The sequence below is a fragment of the Melospiza georgiana genome, chromosome 18 (genome assembly GCF_028018845.1).
Source record: "Melospiza georgiana isolate bMelGeo1 chromosome 18, bMelGeo1.pri, whole genome shotgun sequence".
NCBI lineage: Eukaryota > Metazoa > Chordata > Aves > Passeriformes > Passerellidae > Melospiza > Melospiza georgiana.
The window spans coordinates 5,331,180-5,344,184 of NC_080447.1; the positions used below are offsets into that span (position 1 = coordinate 5,331,180).

The 13,005-nt window shown below is 38.6% G+C and overlaps 1 protein-coding gene across 2 annotated transcripts; it reads right to left on the minus strand.

Annotated features, from left to right (window-relative positions):
- Positions 1 to 338: 338 nt before the first annotated feature.
- CHEK2 (checkpoint kinase 2) lies at positions 339 to 12,947 on the minus strand. Of its 2 annotated transcripts, XM_058036939.1 has the most exons (16): positions 12,859 to 12,947; positions 11,638 to 11,889; positions 11,005 to 11,129; positions 10,597 to 10,744; positions 9,758 to 9,848; positions 9,540 to 9,648; positions 8,470 to 8,523; positions 7,840 to 7,901; positions 7,255 to 7,354; positions 6,718 to 6,804; positions 5,857 to 6,020; positions 5,530 to 5,645; positions 4,092 to 4,177; positions 1,880 to 1,960; positions 1,186 to 1,277; positions 339 to 877 (listed from the first exon to the last, which is right to left on the minus strand). In XM_058036939.1, the coding sequence occupies exons 2-16, from the start codon at positions 11,882 to 11,884 to the stop codon at positions 841 to 843; spliced, it is 1,599 nt and encodes a 532-aa protein (XP_057892922.1). In that variant the 5' UTR covers positions 11,885 to 11,889; positions 12,859 to 12,947; the 3' UTR covers positions 339 to 840. The 2 variants fall into 2 exon arrangements, with proteins under 2 accessions (XP_057892922.1, XP_057892924.1); XM_058036941.1 differs by lacking the exons at positions 339 to 877; positions 1,186 to 1,277 and having other exon boundaries at positions 5,514 to 5,645.
- Positions 12,948 to 13,005: the final 58 nt, after the last annotated feature.

A 13,005-nucleotide genomic window follows, 5' to 3' on the forward strand; every position in this document is an offset into this window, starting at 1 on the left:
GTGCCACCAACAGACTTGTACCAAAGGGCACCTCCCCAATGAAAGACACACCTCTGTTCCATCACCACTGCATCTGCAGTGGAACCAGTAGCTTTGTTTCCATCCACATGCCCACAGATGTTTCTCCATCCAATCATTAAGAAAGGTATCAATGTACAAGAATCAGCATTTTATCATTTACATTGGTTAATATGAAATATGTCAAAACACACAAGTTCTCTGCAATGGGCACATACAGGAAAATGACTCATGGATATTTTAATTCCTACCTGACATGGGTTTATTCCATAATGCATTAGGTTTTATTCTTTACAAATCAACAATCTTACAGTAGATGCCTTTCAACAGAAAATGTATGTTGGAGAACAGAGTTACTAAACTGTTTTTTCAGTCAGTAATGATAACAATCAGTAATCCTTTAATAAGAGGCACACAGATGAAAATTTTCGCCTAACAGGCAAGCAAGTTTTTCCTCTCAGCCAATTCCTAGTTCTTCCCTGACAGAAATTTATACATCTTTGTTTCATCTCTTATTATCACGTTTCCTCTTACTCATCCCTCCTCTGGGAAATGAACATGGTACACACATGTTACAACACCACGCAGATGGCAATTGTTGCTTTGGAAGCCAATCAGCCCCATCCCAGTGCACAATGCTGGGATTCTGCCAGTCCAGCATTTACTGGGGAGCTTTACCTGAAGCCCAGAGCACCTCAAGGTCCATCAGAAGTTTTACATCTGAATTGAATAGTCTTAAGTGTTCTCAGAAGTCTGTGGGCAGCATTGTGTCAGGTAATGCTGTGTCTCAGGCAAAAGCTCAGCAAGTTTAGTATTCCTTCTTCATCTCTTAGGACTAAGCATTATTTCCATGCCTAACCTAGAAATTGGAAAAGAAGAAACAGAGAATGTAGCTGGGGATGAAGCCAGCCTAAAAAAGTGTTAGTAACTTAGTTCTGGAGTTTTTCTGATACTTTCCTCGAGTCAGACAGCTGGATGGACTACAACATGACTAATTGTGCAGATTCTCATGCATTCACAACAGTCACTTCAGTCTTACAAAGTTACTTTTATTTGAAAATTTACATCTTCAACCGTTTATTCCATTATTAAGATTTTTCTTAATAAAAAATTCCGCTCTCCATAAAAAAGCTGTCATTAACAAAGTCATTTTCTCTTGCTTTTCACCTCATTTTCTGATAGGAGGTAGAAGGAACAGCACGTTTAGCAGAGCCATTGTCTTCATCATTGTCATGGGGACGCTTTCTCGTTGTAGTTGGCTGGAAGAAAAACACAGGAGGATGGCTCCAGGAAACCAGGTAAGGCAGAACCTGACTTTCTGCTTGCTCCAGAACTACAGGTGTTGGACAGTGTGACCAAAAACTAACCCATGTTTCTCTCCCAAGATCCATCTAATTATATTTGATGGTTCTCATATAAGACATTGCTCCCAGCTTGAGACAGCCGCTGTTCACAATTTTCCTAATTAGCATCTGGTGATGAATGGCACAATGCTGTCCTAACCTTGCACCAGCACGAGCATTTTTACTTGAATACTAAACATTAGTGACTTGAATCCATTAAAAAAATACATTCAACAATTTTGTTCTAAATACAGGAGTAATCCTTTAAAGCCTAGGCAAGTGTTTCTATACATTTAAACACTTTTCTATACATTTAAACATTTTGTAAACACAAAGTGTTGACAAAACATGGAAATCCATTGTTCAGGAAAGAGAACTAACCAGCAGTCTGCCACATACAGCCCAAGGGTACATTTCTCTAAAGTCTCAAAATCAACTGATTTTCTTATTAAAGATTACTTCAAAATCTAGTTTCTCTGTGCATCAAATATTAATCTTCAAATATTCACTGCACATACCATTTTTGATGTTTCTGGTGGGTTCATATTGGTACGTGTCTGAGCAAGGAGCTGTTCAAATGTAGTTTTCATATCCTCATCCTGCAAAAAAAACCCAGCATCTAAGTAGTATATAGAATATTTAAGGGAAAAGTAAAGATTATGAAAATCAAAGAGAAGTGAATGGGACATTCAGTGCTAAAGACAATTAGAAATAAAGATCATTGAGGTCCTAAGGATTTCAGCTAACTGAGTTTTTTTAGGTGAAGGCAGTGGAGAGGTCCCTTTTCCTAAACAAAGGAGTATTGCAGTATCTCCTTTTTTATTTAACCATTCCTAAGTGCTACAAAAAGGATTTGACTTGAATATCCATTTAATTTTATGTAGATTTTTTTTGTTTTTCTTTTCCAGTTCACCTGATTTGATTGTGGCTACATTTGAATTGATGGATAAGGTAAGAAATATTTTTCCACTGATGTAACAAAGACCTGTGGTTTTTCTTCAGCATGCAACCAAACTAATCTTGCACCATTCAAAAAATTTCAGTGAAGATTTCAGAGGCAGAAACAGCAATAATTGTTTATATGCCTTTAAAAATGTTTTATTAAGTAAATACAGGTAAGAAAACATTTCCACTGAGCAGTACTTAGGTTTACACAGCTCAACAAGTTTTTAAAGTTCTAGATTTGAACAAATAATGGAGTAAACAATTTTTCTGGAAACACTAATATGAAAGCACTACTAGTTTAAATAAATCTGCAGAACATGCTTATTTCTAGTAAAAAATTTAGAAATTTCCTAATGCTCCCAAAATGATCAGAGGGCTAACAGGCATCAGCTGGTCACAGAGACAATGGAGTTTTTCCTGCTGACTTGTAAAGTCGATACTTGCAGACAACACAAGAGGGAGAGAGGAGCCAGTAACTCCTCACAGGAGCAGGACTGGGGAGCTCCTTTGGTGCTATGAGATGTGTGATACCCTAACCTGAGCATGCTGGATGCTGGCCTTCCAAGAAGGCAGTCTACATCACCTATGAACACCTGACACTCTTAATAACAGCCCCTGCTGGGAAACAGCTCAAAGAACAGCAGCTGAGTGCTAGATGATATCTGGATTTATGGCTGTGATATTTTCTGGAACCTTCTGTGCTGTCTTCAAAATTAAATGTAACGGTAAGAGATGTCCTTACATGGAAAATATAATGAAGTTAATAACAACTTGAATATATATACTGAAATATCTTAAATTCTTAGCTCATTTAAATCAGTCATCAATTTCCCCTTCTCCCTTATGCATACCAGCAATTTTTAAAATCAGTGTTGCATGGTTTCTGAATAATTTTTCTGCTCAGATTTGTAATTCAAGTGCAAGAATCTATATCTGATTAACTCACTGTAGATGTTACATGCAAAATTACAGTAAGTAAAACCCATGAATGTCAGGAAATGCTTCCTGATGCCCAGGAGCATAATCAAGACAAGTTAATCACTTTAAAGAGCAATCCACACATGTTTTTTGTCTCAGAACACCATCAGCTGTTGAGCACTGAGGGATACTCCCTTGCTTCCCCCATTTCTTATGCTCTTTACCAAAGCATCTGAAATTCTCCTGTTCCCAGTGGGGGAACAGGAATAGCCTTGTGCTTGGTGTGAATAAACAGAACCTGTTGCATGGCTCAGATTTAGGCTGGGTGACATTTTTCAGCCTCTTCAAGCAAAAATATTCAAGAAAGCTCATAGGTTCAGTGGGTACCTCTGCCAAAATTAAGCAAAGACCACCTCAAGACTATTCCTCTCAAACCTAGACTTTAACAGGAGGCAGGGAAACCATCACTTCCTACTCAGAGGGTTCCCAAACCAGGGACATTTATTCCTGCAGAGCAGAGTAAAAACAAACTAGTATTGGATGTTTGCCAGAAACAAACTGCACTGCCTGCCCACACAAACATCTGAGGAGATGGGGCTCTGTTCCAATGCTCAGAAGGAGAGGTCCATCCTACCAGAACCACAGTCAGACCTGGGCTCTAAAATCTTGATCTCACATGAGAAAGAGTTCTGGGAAGAGGTGTCAGAAGGGATGCAGAAGCTGCTTATTGTATTGACAAAAGGTATTCAGGAGATTACTCCATGCTGCTTTTGCAGTTTCTCCACAGGATCTAAATCTTTGAAAACACAAGATATGAACAAGTTATCCCTCAAACAGCTCAGCTTTCACTTGAAACCCAATTCCTACCTGCAGCCAAGGATGCTCTAAGGCCTCCTCTGTGGTAAGACGTTCGCTTGGATCCACCACTAAGAGTTTCTTCACAAGATCCAGAGCTAAGACAGTAAAATGAGCTGGTTGGCATGTGATCAATGCATTCATTACCTGAAATATGCCTACACAAAAAACATGTGTGACAATGTGCCTTAGACCCCTTCAGAGCAATGCACACAAGTGCAGGCTGGGCAGATCCCTTTTGGTTTTGTTATGCATGGGGAGGGCTGCAGACTGCAACTATCTTTCATCTTTCCCTCACTCTCTCATCTTTCCTTCACATATACACAGCTCAGCAATTCTCAGTACACCAGAATTACCCAGAGATATATTTAGCATATACACAGTTTATGTTCTGAGCATGCACAGGAGGCTCAGCATTTCCCTAAAAGCTTCAGTATTACTGTGGAAAAGCAAAGACAACTTAATTTATTCTGGTTTACAGAGTCTTGGAAAGCAGATTATCCATCTGGGAAAGTGGGAGAGGAGAGACAGGACATACACATGTATGCTTAACATAAAGTTTCATCTTCTTAGGAAGCTGCTTAGTAGACACTGTGAAAAATATGGCATTTATGTTGTATTTTATTATTCCAAATCTCCCATAAAGGAATTTCAGCAAGATTTACTTTTCATTCGATCAGATTATTCTGAATACATACAAGGAGGACTATGGAAATTATGTTAAGATTGTACATTCTCATGAATGTTTGGCTAAATATTGAATAACCTCCAAACTATCCAGGAAGGAGTTATATTTGATAAGTTTATTAGACAAAGGATGACCACATCATTTATTAGAAACTCCTCTGCACATACAAAGAAGTGTCCAAGATAAACACTACAATTATTTTGTGCATATAAAATGTCCTGAAAAACTAAAAGCACATAGACAGTAATTATCATTTTAGTTTGTAATGCAAAAACTCAGTTTCACAGACTACTTCACTTACAGTGGGCCAAACATAATAGATGATTCCTCAAATGTGACTGACACTTTCAGCTCAAAGACTAGCACCATGAAAGGACTCTCTTGGAACGTTTGTTTTTTGGAATTCTAACTTGTATTCCTTAAATTCCTGGTATTTTTGGTTCAACACTTGAAGAATCTTTAGGCAAAGTCTGTAGACCAGCTTGATAAAGTCAGAAGAAAAAGTGAAAAGAGGAGAAATAGATGTATGTGCCCACAAACTCTATGCTTGTGTGGTTAATTATGCTAAATACTACTAAAAAATCTCTTCAATAATAAAGTATGTTCTCTTTTTAATGCTTTAACTATGAACTTTAAAAATATTTTTAATATATTAGCTTAAAAAATAAACATATTAACACACAGCTGAAAGGAGGATAAAGGAAAACAAAAACTACAAGAAAAGAGGTAGATATTTTGCTACCCACTGTGTTGGAGTCATACCCATGTCTGACACATGCTGCCACTCTTTTGGAATGAAAGTGTATTTTCCACGAGTGATTTGATCCCTCAGAGAGAGTTGAGAGTTTTGCTCATTGAATGGTGGATATCCACACAAGCTGTATAAAAGAAAAGAAGTTAAATAGCACTGAATTTCTCACAGCAAATGAAACACTGAAATCACACATTTTAAGGCATCTGCTATTGTAGTGTTTTTATACTTGTAGTGTTTTAAACTTTCACTTCCTCAGACAGACACTGAAGTTGCCAAGTCTCAAGCCAGGTATGTCAAAGACTGCCCAGTGAAGGTACATCTCCACAATATCTTACCATACAAAAAGAATAACTCCTAAACTCCAGCAGTCCACAGCTCGGCTGTATCCAGCAGTCCCAAGTGAATTTAGAACCTCAGGAGCAAGATACATGGGAGTACCACATAATGTTTTCATAAGAGAAGCTTCTCCAAGAATCTTGGATTGTCCAAAATCTGTAATCTTGCATTTAAAAATGGTAACACCACATTACATATGAGGATGGAGTGTACTAGAACACATCACATTGTAGACATACATCAGGAGGTAGCATTAAGTTTCTTCCTTCCAAGCCAGTTCCAGTACATGACTATGAATAGAAGTCACCCCAAACATTATTAAGTGAGAATGGGAGAGGAGGAAGAGGGAGAAATATGACAAAGGATCACACTTTACACTAGCAAAAACACTCTAAGATATGGATATAAATGGACAACTACAGAATAAAGGTATTGTAGCCTATTAGAAGAGTTTTTGTGAAAAATAAGCATTTCAGCATGCAAATACAGTCAATGGTTTCTCAACACAAAAGAAAATACACAACCCTAATTCCCCCCAAAAAAACCAAAAGAACAAAAGAAAAAAATCACTGTCACCACACAGCCTGGACATTTGTGGGAATGCTGTCTGTAATTCAAGAATTTAGATTTTATTGGGGAAAAAATCATTGACATTTGAAAATAGATGTGTAGTGTATGGGTTGAAATATCCATAGATGTAAAATTACAATTATAAAAAAACCAGTCTATGTTTCAAGTTACTCATGGTTTGTATGAATAATTCCATAATATCTTTTTGGCTGTGTTCAATGAAATATCAAGAAGAATGTGAAGGAACACTCCCAAATTTCTCCATTAACAAGAAATGTAGTTTTCCTTACCTTTACAAGACATGTTTCTTCAGTAGATGAAAGCAGCACATTTTCTGGCTTTAGATCTCGGTGTATAATTCCATTGTCATGAAGATACTAAATACATACAGATGGGCAATTAAGGAAAAACAGATTATTAACTTATTTTAAAAGGTAAGCTTTCCATTTTTTCTCATGGCAATGGCAGGATAACTGAAAGCTGTGTAAGAGGAGGGCAAATATTTAAAGCTTCCTAACATGGAACTGTCCCTTAAAAAACAAAGTAAAATGAAAACAAAACAAAAAACCCACACCAAAACACCATCACAAAGAACAAAAAAGCACCTTAGAAATCATTATGCTTCAAATGTCAAATCTCATGCAAGCACAGTGTGCAGACACACATTCTGTGTCACCTTTGTAGGAATTCTGCTTTTCTGTCTCTCTCTTGTTAAACCAACTTGTTAAGAACACTGTGCTGATTGCTTACATGGGTTTCAGCAATGACAAGTGACAGAAAAATTCATCTTAGTGACTTTTTTTTGGGTAAAATTCACGATGATGTACCTTTACTGCCAGCAGCATCTGATAAAAGTACAACTTGCAGATTTCTTCTTTCATCTTGACTGGCCTTGACACTCTGTGATACAATTCTCCTCCTTCCATCCTAAAACAAATGCAGGCTAACAAACCAACATGTAACTTCCAGAAGATTCATCTCATTAGACAAGACTAAGACCAAAACATTTGGCTATTCTGGCTACAGGGAAATAATTTATTTCTGAAAATGAGTGAACATCCTAAACACAGCACATGCATGGCTGAGTTAGGGTCAATCTCATGAGTCTGCACTGGGAGTTGTTACATGATTTTTGATCAGACCCCTCTTACAAGCTCAAAAATAAAAAAAAAAAAAAAAAATAGCGGCAATCCACGACAGCAGCAGAGCAAGCAATGCCCAGGCCCTGAGTGCCTACAAAGCATAGAAGAATGATTTCTCCTGGTTATCCTAGCTCCTAATCTTACAAAGGTTTTAGAGAAAAGGGCAGACCAGCAAAAGGAAAACAAAATAAAAAAGCAAAACCTCCACAGTTCATTGTGGCTATAAAAATCATTTCATTTTATGCATTTATTTTCAAACAGGTTACTTACAGTTCCAAAACAATGTAGTAATCCTCTGCTTCAAAGAAGTTTTTAATCTTGATTAAGCAAGGCTAACAGAAAAGGAAACACAAACAGAGACACACAAAATAGAATAATTTGTAAAAAGTAATCCTGAAGTTCTTATTTCAGTATTTCAAACCAGGTCACTTAAGCTAACACAACACAAGTGACTTACAAGCACCCCCTCAATATTTTATCTATTTTACATGCAGAGGAAAGAGGGGATACAAATTCAAGGAATTGCCAGTGAAAACTAGTCTTTGTATTCAGTTCTTTTGCAGCATTTACAAAAACTTGAATCAAAGTAAAATTTCTGCAATAGTGCCTCAGGTTAAAATTTCTCCTGTGATGTTTCTTCTCAAATGTATATCTAAGTTATCCAAAGCTTTAAAATATCAAATCTGCTAGGATATAATACACTTAAAAGAAGAAAAGACCCATTCAACTATTCAAAAAACTAAAAAGACCCATTCAACAATTTACAAGGGAAATTATATATCCATTTTAACACATTTCTGTATGGATAAAATTGCTTTCATTGCTACACTAAGGTCAGTAAACTAAACAAGTACATACAGGAGGGAGCAAAAAATAATAAAAATGTACAGTAATACTCACGTGATCTATTTTCTTCAAAATTTCAATTTCTGTATTGATATTTAAACCTGGGTTCTATTAAAAGAATCAAATACCATATTGGGTAAGACAGAGCTGTTCTGGAATAAGACACATGAGAAATAAGAGACAATACCAGGAAAAACATAATTCCATGCCTTTTGCTACTCTAAGTGACCACAACATACATTTTTTTTCCATATAATGATCAGATACCTTCAGTGAATTAAATAAACAAAGTGCTGTCACTATCTGAAGCAAGATATTGCTCCAGACATGAAATTTCACTGCAGGTTAGAAATCCCCAACTAGCTTCCAAATTAAAAAAAAATTAAATTGTTTTTGCTTATATACTTGTATTTAAACAGCTTTTCTCCCTCCAAGATGCTTTGCAGATGGGCCAACCTAAAATTGCATGCTACTATTTTGCAAGATAACATAAACAGATTCTCTAACCCATGGCTTAGGCTCAGCTAATGAAATCAGCTCAGCAGGGATTTTTTGCTCTTCTTCCAATCCAAATCAATCTTGGAACACACAACTTAACCCATACACAACATTCCAGATACACTCCTGTGTCTGTTTTGTAGAATGCCATGTATCAGTAATTATAATTCACAACAGCATCTTGAGCCAGTTGTCTTTGTACTTCTCCAAATCCTGCCTCTGCCATTAGACCTTCCCTAAAAGCTTCATACAATTTTCTTCAAATGTATTATGATGGAGCATTCAACAGAATTAGCTTAGCTGGTACACTTTTGGTCAAGACTGTGCTGGTTATGATGTGTCTATCCGATGCATTTTAGGACATTAACCAAACCCCACAAGACTCCACACCACCCATTGGATAAATCCCATTAAAAGTCCTAAATGGTGAACCTAATGGAATGTGGTCAAGGAATAAAAACAAAAATTCTGTGCATCATACAAGATCAAAAAACATTTTTAAATTAAATGCTGGAGACATTAGGTAAGAAAATCCTCATTTGAAGACAGCTGAGGAGTGAGAGAAGTTACCAAATATTCCAAGACTGCTGCAAGGTGGCCAAGACAGACAGACAGACAATACTTACTTCTTCATTCAGGCCACTTGCCACAAACTTCCGTTTATTGATGATTTTCACTGCAACTTTGTTACAGGTGCTCTTCTCAAATGCCAGTTTGACTTCTCCACAGGCACCACTGCAACAAGAGCACAGCTCTGTCAAAAATCTGTGTATCAAGAAATGCAGGCAATTGAAAGCATAATGAGGAGCTGACTGCTTTCTAACTTTCTGAATAAGGAGCTTACCTTCCCAAAGTCTTTGACATAATATATTTCTCTCTGAATTCCTTAGGAAACATCATCTGATCATCCACCGTAAGATCAGAAAATACAAACACTGGGAAGACAAGTGGACATCATTTTCCCATTATTAGGTTTAAATTTTTTATTATAACAAACAGCTATGTTTTGTGAGCTTTTATAGTCAACAATATAACTGAGAAAATAGCGCCTGCTAGAGGAAAAACTAAATATATGCTATGAATTTTACTAGCTATGGGTTAGCAAGGTGATCTAATTGCTAAAAAATTGCATTTTGGGATTCAATTCACAACAGTCTTTAAGTAATTAATTACATTTAAGAGCAAAAGGAGCAAAAATTTCAATGTTCCAGCAAAGATCAGAGAGAAGTAATAATCAAGAAGACAGCATCTTAGTGGAAAATCAAAGACAAAGAAACAAAAGCCCAGCCCTGTTTATTTTTAAGAAGATTTTCTATTTATTGTGCAGCATTTTGTTAGGTATCTGGGAGGGTTTTTTCAACGTTTCTTGAATAGTCTGTTTCCCCTGTTCCCACCATCATATGCACAGCTACTGAAGCCCAAAAGGGTTTCACAAACAGGAAAAAAACCTATAAAAGTTTTTATACTCTAGTAAGGTGCTGCCTGATACAGATTTCTTTAAGTTTTCTTTTTCAGGTTTTTTCTAGGGTTGACATGGATAATTTTTATGTGAGTACTAAAACACCTATTAATGAGATGTGCTCACAAAGCAGCTCAGCTCTCAAGAAACACACTCAAATCAATGCAGAAACAACCTCCTTGTCAATACATAAAAAAATCTATTTAAGTTAAAGCACATTTTACCCTTATTGGTCAGTACAGACAGTGCAATTTCAGAGTTGTGTGTCAGTGGGAGCCTCCTCCCTCTTCCAACGAGCTCTCTATTAACAAATGTCCCATTTGCACTGTGGTCTTCAATGTAGGCAACATAGGAATTTCTTGGACCCATTTCCTCAAAGAGAAAAAAAATGGGGAAGATGACAGTAAAGAACAAATGACTTTACAATAAAGACGCAGTACACTAGAAATTTACTATTGTTGACTCAAGAAATGAGACTGAGTTTATTTCATAAACCACATGAATGGGGCATTCCCAAAAGTCACATTAAAGGAGTTAACCCTGAAGATACTTTGATTTCTTTAGGATCTCTGACCCAAAGTCTCTTTTTAAATTACGCCAAAACAGACAGAATTAACATTTTTAGCACTTACCCTAAAAATTCGGAAGTGCTTCTTGCTATAGTTTTGGTAGAAGCCAGTCTCAGACAATCCCAGCTTAGAAAAACTGTAATCACAGCTTTTGTCCCTCCCAAACCAGTATTCCTCATTGACACAGTCTGCAGAGGAGGGGAAGGTACAGCAGAGAGAGAAGACAATGTTGCAGAAAGTTAATAACTATGGCACCACAGAATGAGTCCAAATGGCAATGGATACGATAACAGAGACAAGATTCTTCCTATAGAATCAAGTTTGTCTTAACTCATGCAAAGGACCACACCTTGTCAAATCCTTTAATAATTTTACCCTCTTCAGCAGTGGTATTTTTCAGTTCACCATCAGCAATATAGAGACATATAACTAAATAAAATAAATTATAATTTTTTTTAATAAGCATGTAACAAAGAATATGAACACCCTAGAATTTCTGTAAGTCTGTGGCAGCCGTGTGTCTGAGAACTCAGTGTTAACACTGGGATGTAGTATGGAATAAAACATTATAGCAAAAAACCCCATACCTAAATTTGCTTGTACCTAACTTGAAAATGAAAAGACACTGCTCTTCAACAAGCTGCTCAGAACTTTTCTGAGATCCTACAAAGAAACCAAGAGATTTATTACACCTACCACAGTTGCTGAAACCTTTTCCAAGTGCAAAGAGTCGGCCCCAGGGCTGAGGAACCAGCTCTTCAGATTCCTGGTCCTCAGGGATGGAGGGAAGCTCCTGAGTGGGAACAGTGTCCAAGGAACTGACAGTGCCAGAACTTAAGGAAGACTGACTGGTGCTCTGTGAGCCACTGGAAGAACTGGTCCCACTCTGAGGCTGCTGGGCACTCTGAGACTGCTGTGCTTCACTTCCAGTCTCCCGAGACATGTTGGCTTTAAAAGAGAATGTTAAAAAACCACAGTTACTACAGCAAAGTAAAATTGGCAAACACTCACACGCTGCATTAATAATGTTCAAATCCATTCGCAGCCTCAAAGAAGTAAAACTTACAACCAAAGCGTACATATCTGGGTTATACGTAAATTCCCAGGAAGTGTGCAAACAGGATGGTTTTCCTTTTAAAAGGCAACGTGGGGCGGCCTCTGCTGGTTCTAAAGCAGAACTAGCCCTGATTTATTTATTCCCGGATTGCTACCGAGCACTTGAGCGCTCCCGTAGGGTCATACAGGAATGGGCTGTGCTCTGACAGAGCATCCCCGCACGGAGCAAGGGACCACGGCTGGTCCCGACACAGAGAAAACCGAAAGGAGTAAGAACTGTAAAATCACACAGGCTTTCGTGAAAGCCTCCGAGAGAATTATCACACCCGTACATAAGTGTACAAAACCTTGCCAGATTCAGACGCTGCCCGGCAGCTGCCGGTTAATTTTCAGACTGACTCAATGCAGGAAACAGCCCGGAAATTCACAGCCTCTGGTGCCTCCTTCGCTATTTAAAGGCTGCCCCAGCCCCCTCTCTAGCCAGCTTCCTCCAGCACAGCAATGCCCACGAGCCTTCCAACCCTACCAGCTGTATATGGGGTTTTTAGCCAGTTGCCATACAGTTTAATGTACACTTCTCCTTATCCTTTGCTACATTTCATTACAAGCCATAAAACCACGGCAGCTCCCAAGCTCCCTCCCCCGTCCCGTTCCTTGCAGGTGTTTACAAACACGGGCGAGGCCCAGAGCTCCGCCCGCAGACAGAACAGACCCGCGGAGCCATTGGGGCTGGGAAGCACAGAGGCCATCGAGTGCCACCGCACTGCCAAAGCCACCGTGCCGTGTCCCCTGCTGCCACACGGCTGCGGGACCCTCCAGGGATGGCGACCCCACCTCTGACCCGTGCAGCCCTTTCCATACCGGCGCCTTCCCTCGTGTCCAAGCTGAACCTCCCTCTGAACGCTCAGACTGCGGGGCCGTGCCCCAGCAGCCGCCTCGCACCGTGCGGCCCTGCCCTCCGGGGCTCTGCTGCCCTGGACCGACACCGGCACCAGCGGCCCCGCCGCC

What these genes read in the sequence shown, in the direction of transcription:
- CHEK2 (XM_058036939.1), bottom strand. Translation starts at nt 11,884, where the DNA reads ATGTCTCGGGAGACTGGAAGTGAAGCACAGCAGTCTCAGAGTGCCCAG. An exon ending in AGCACTTCCGAATTTTTAGG is followed by an intron (nt 10,745 to 11,004) that starts GTAAGTGCTAAA and finishes TTTCTCTTTGAG; the next exon opens with GAAATGGGTCCAAGAAATTC. An exon ending in AAGAAACATGTCTTGTAAAG is followed by an intron (nt 6,021 to 6,717) that starts GTAAGGAAAACT and finishes TTTAAATGCAAG; the next exon opens with ATTACAGATTTTGGACAATC.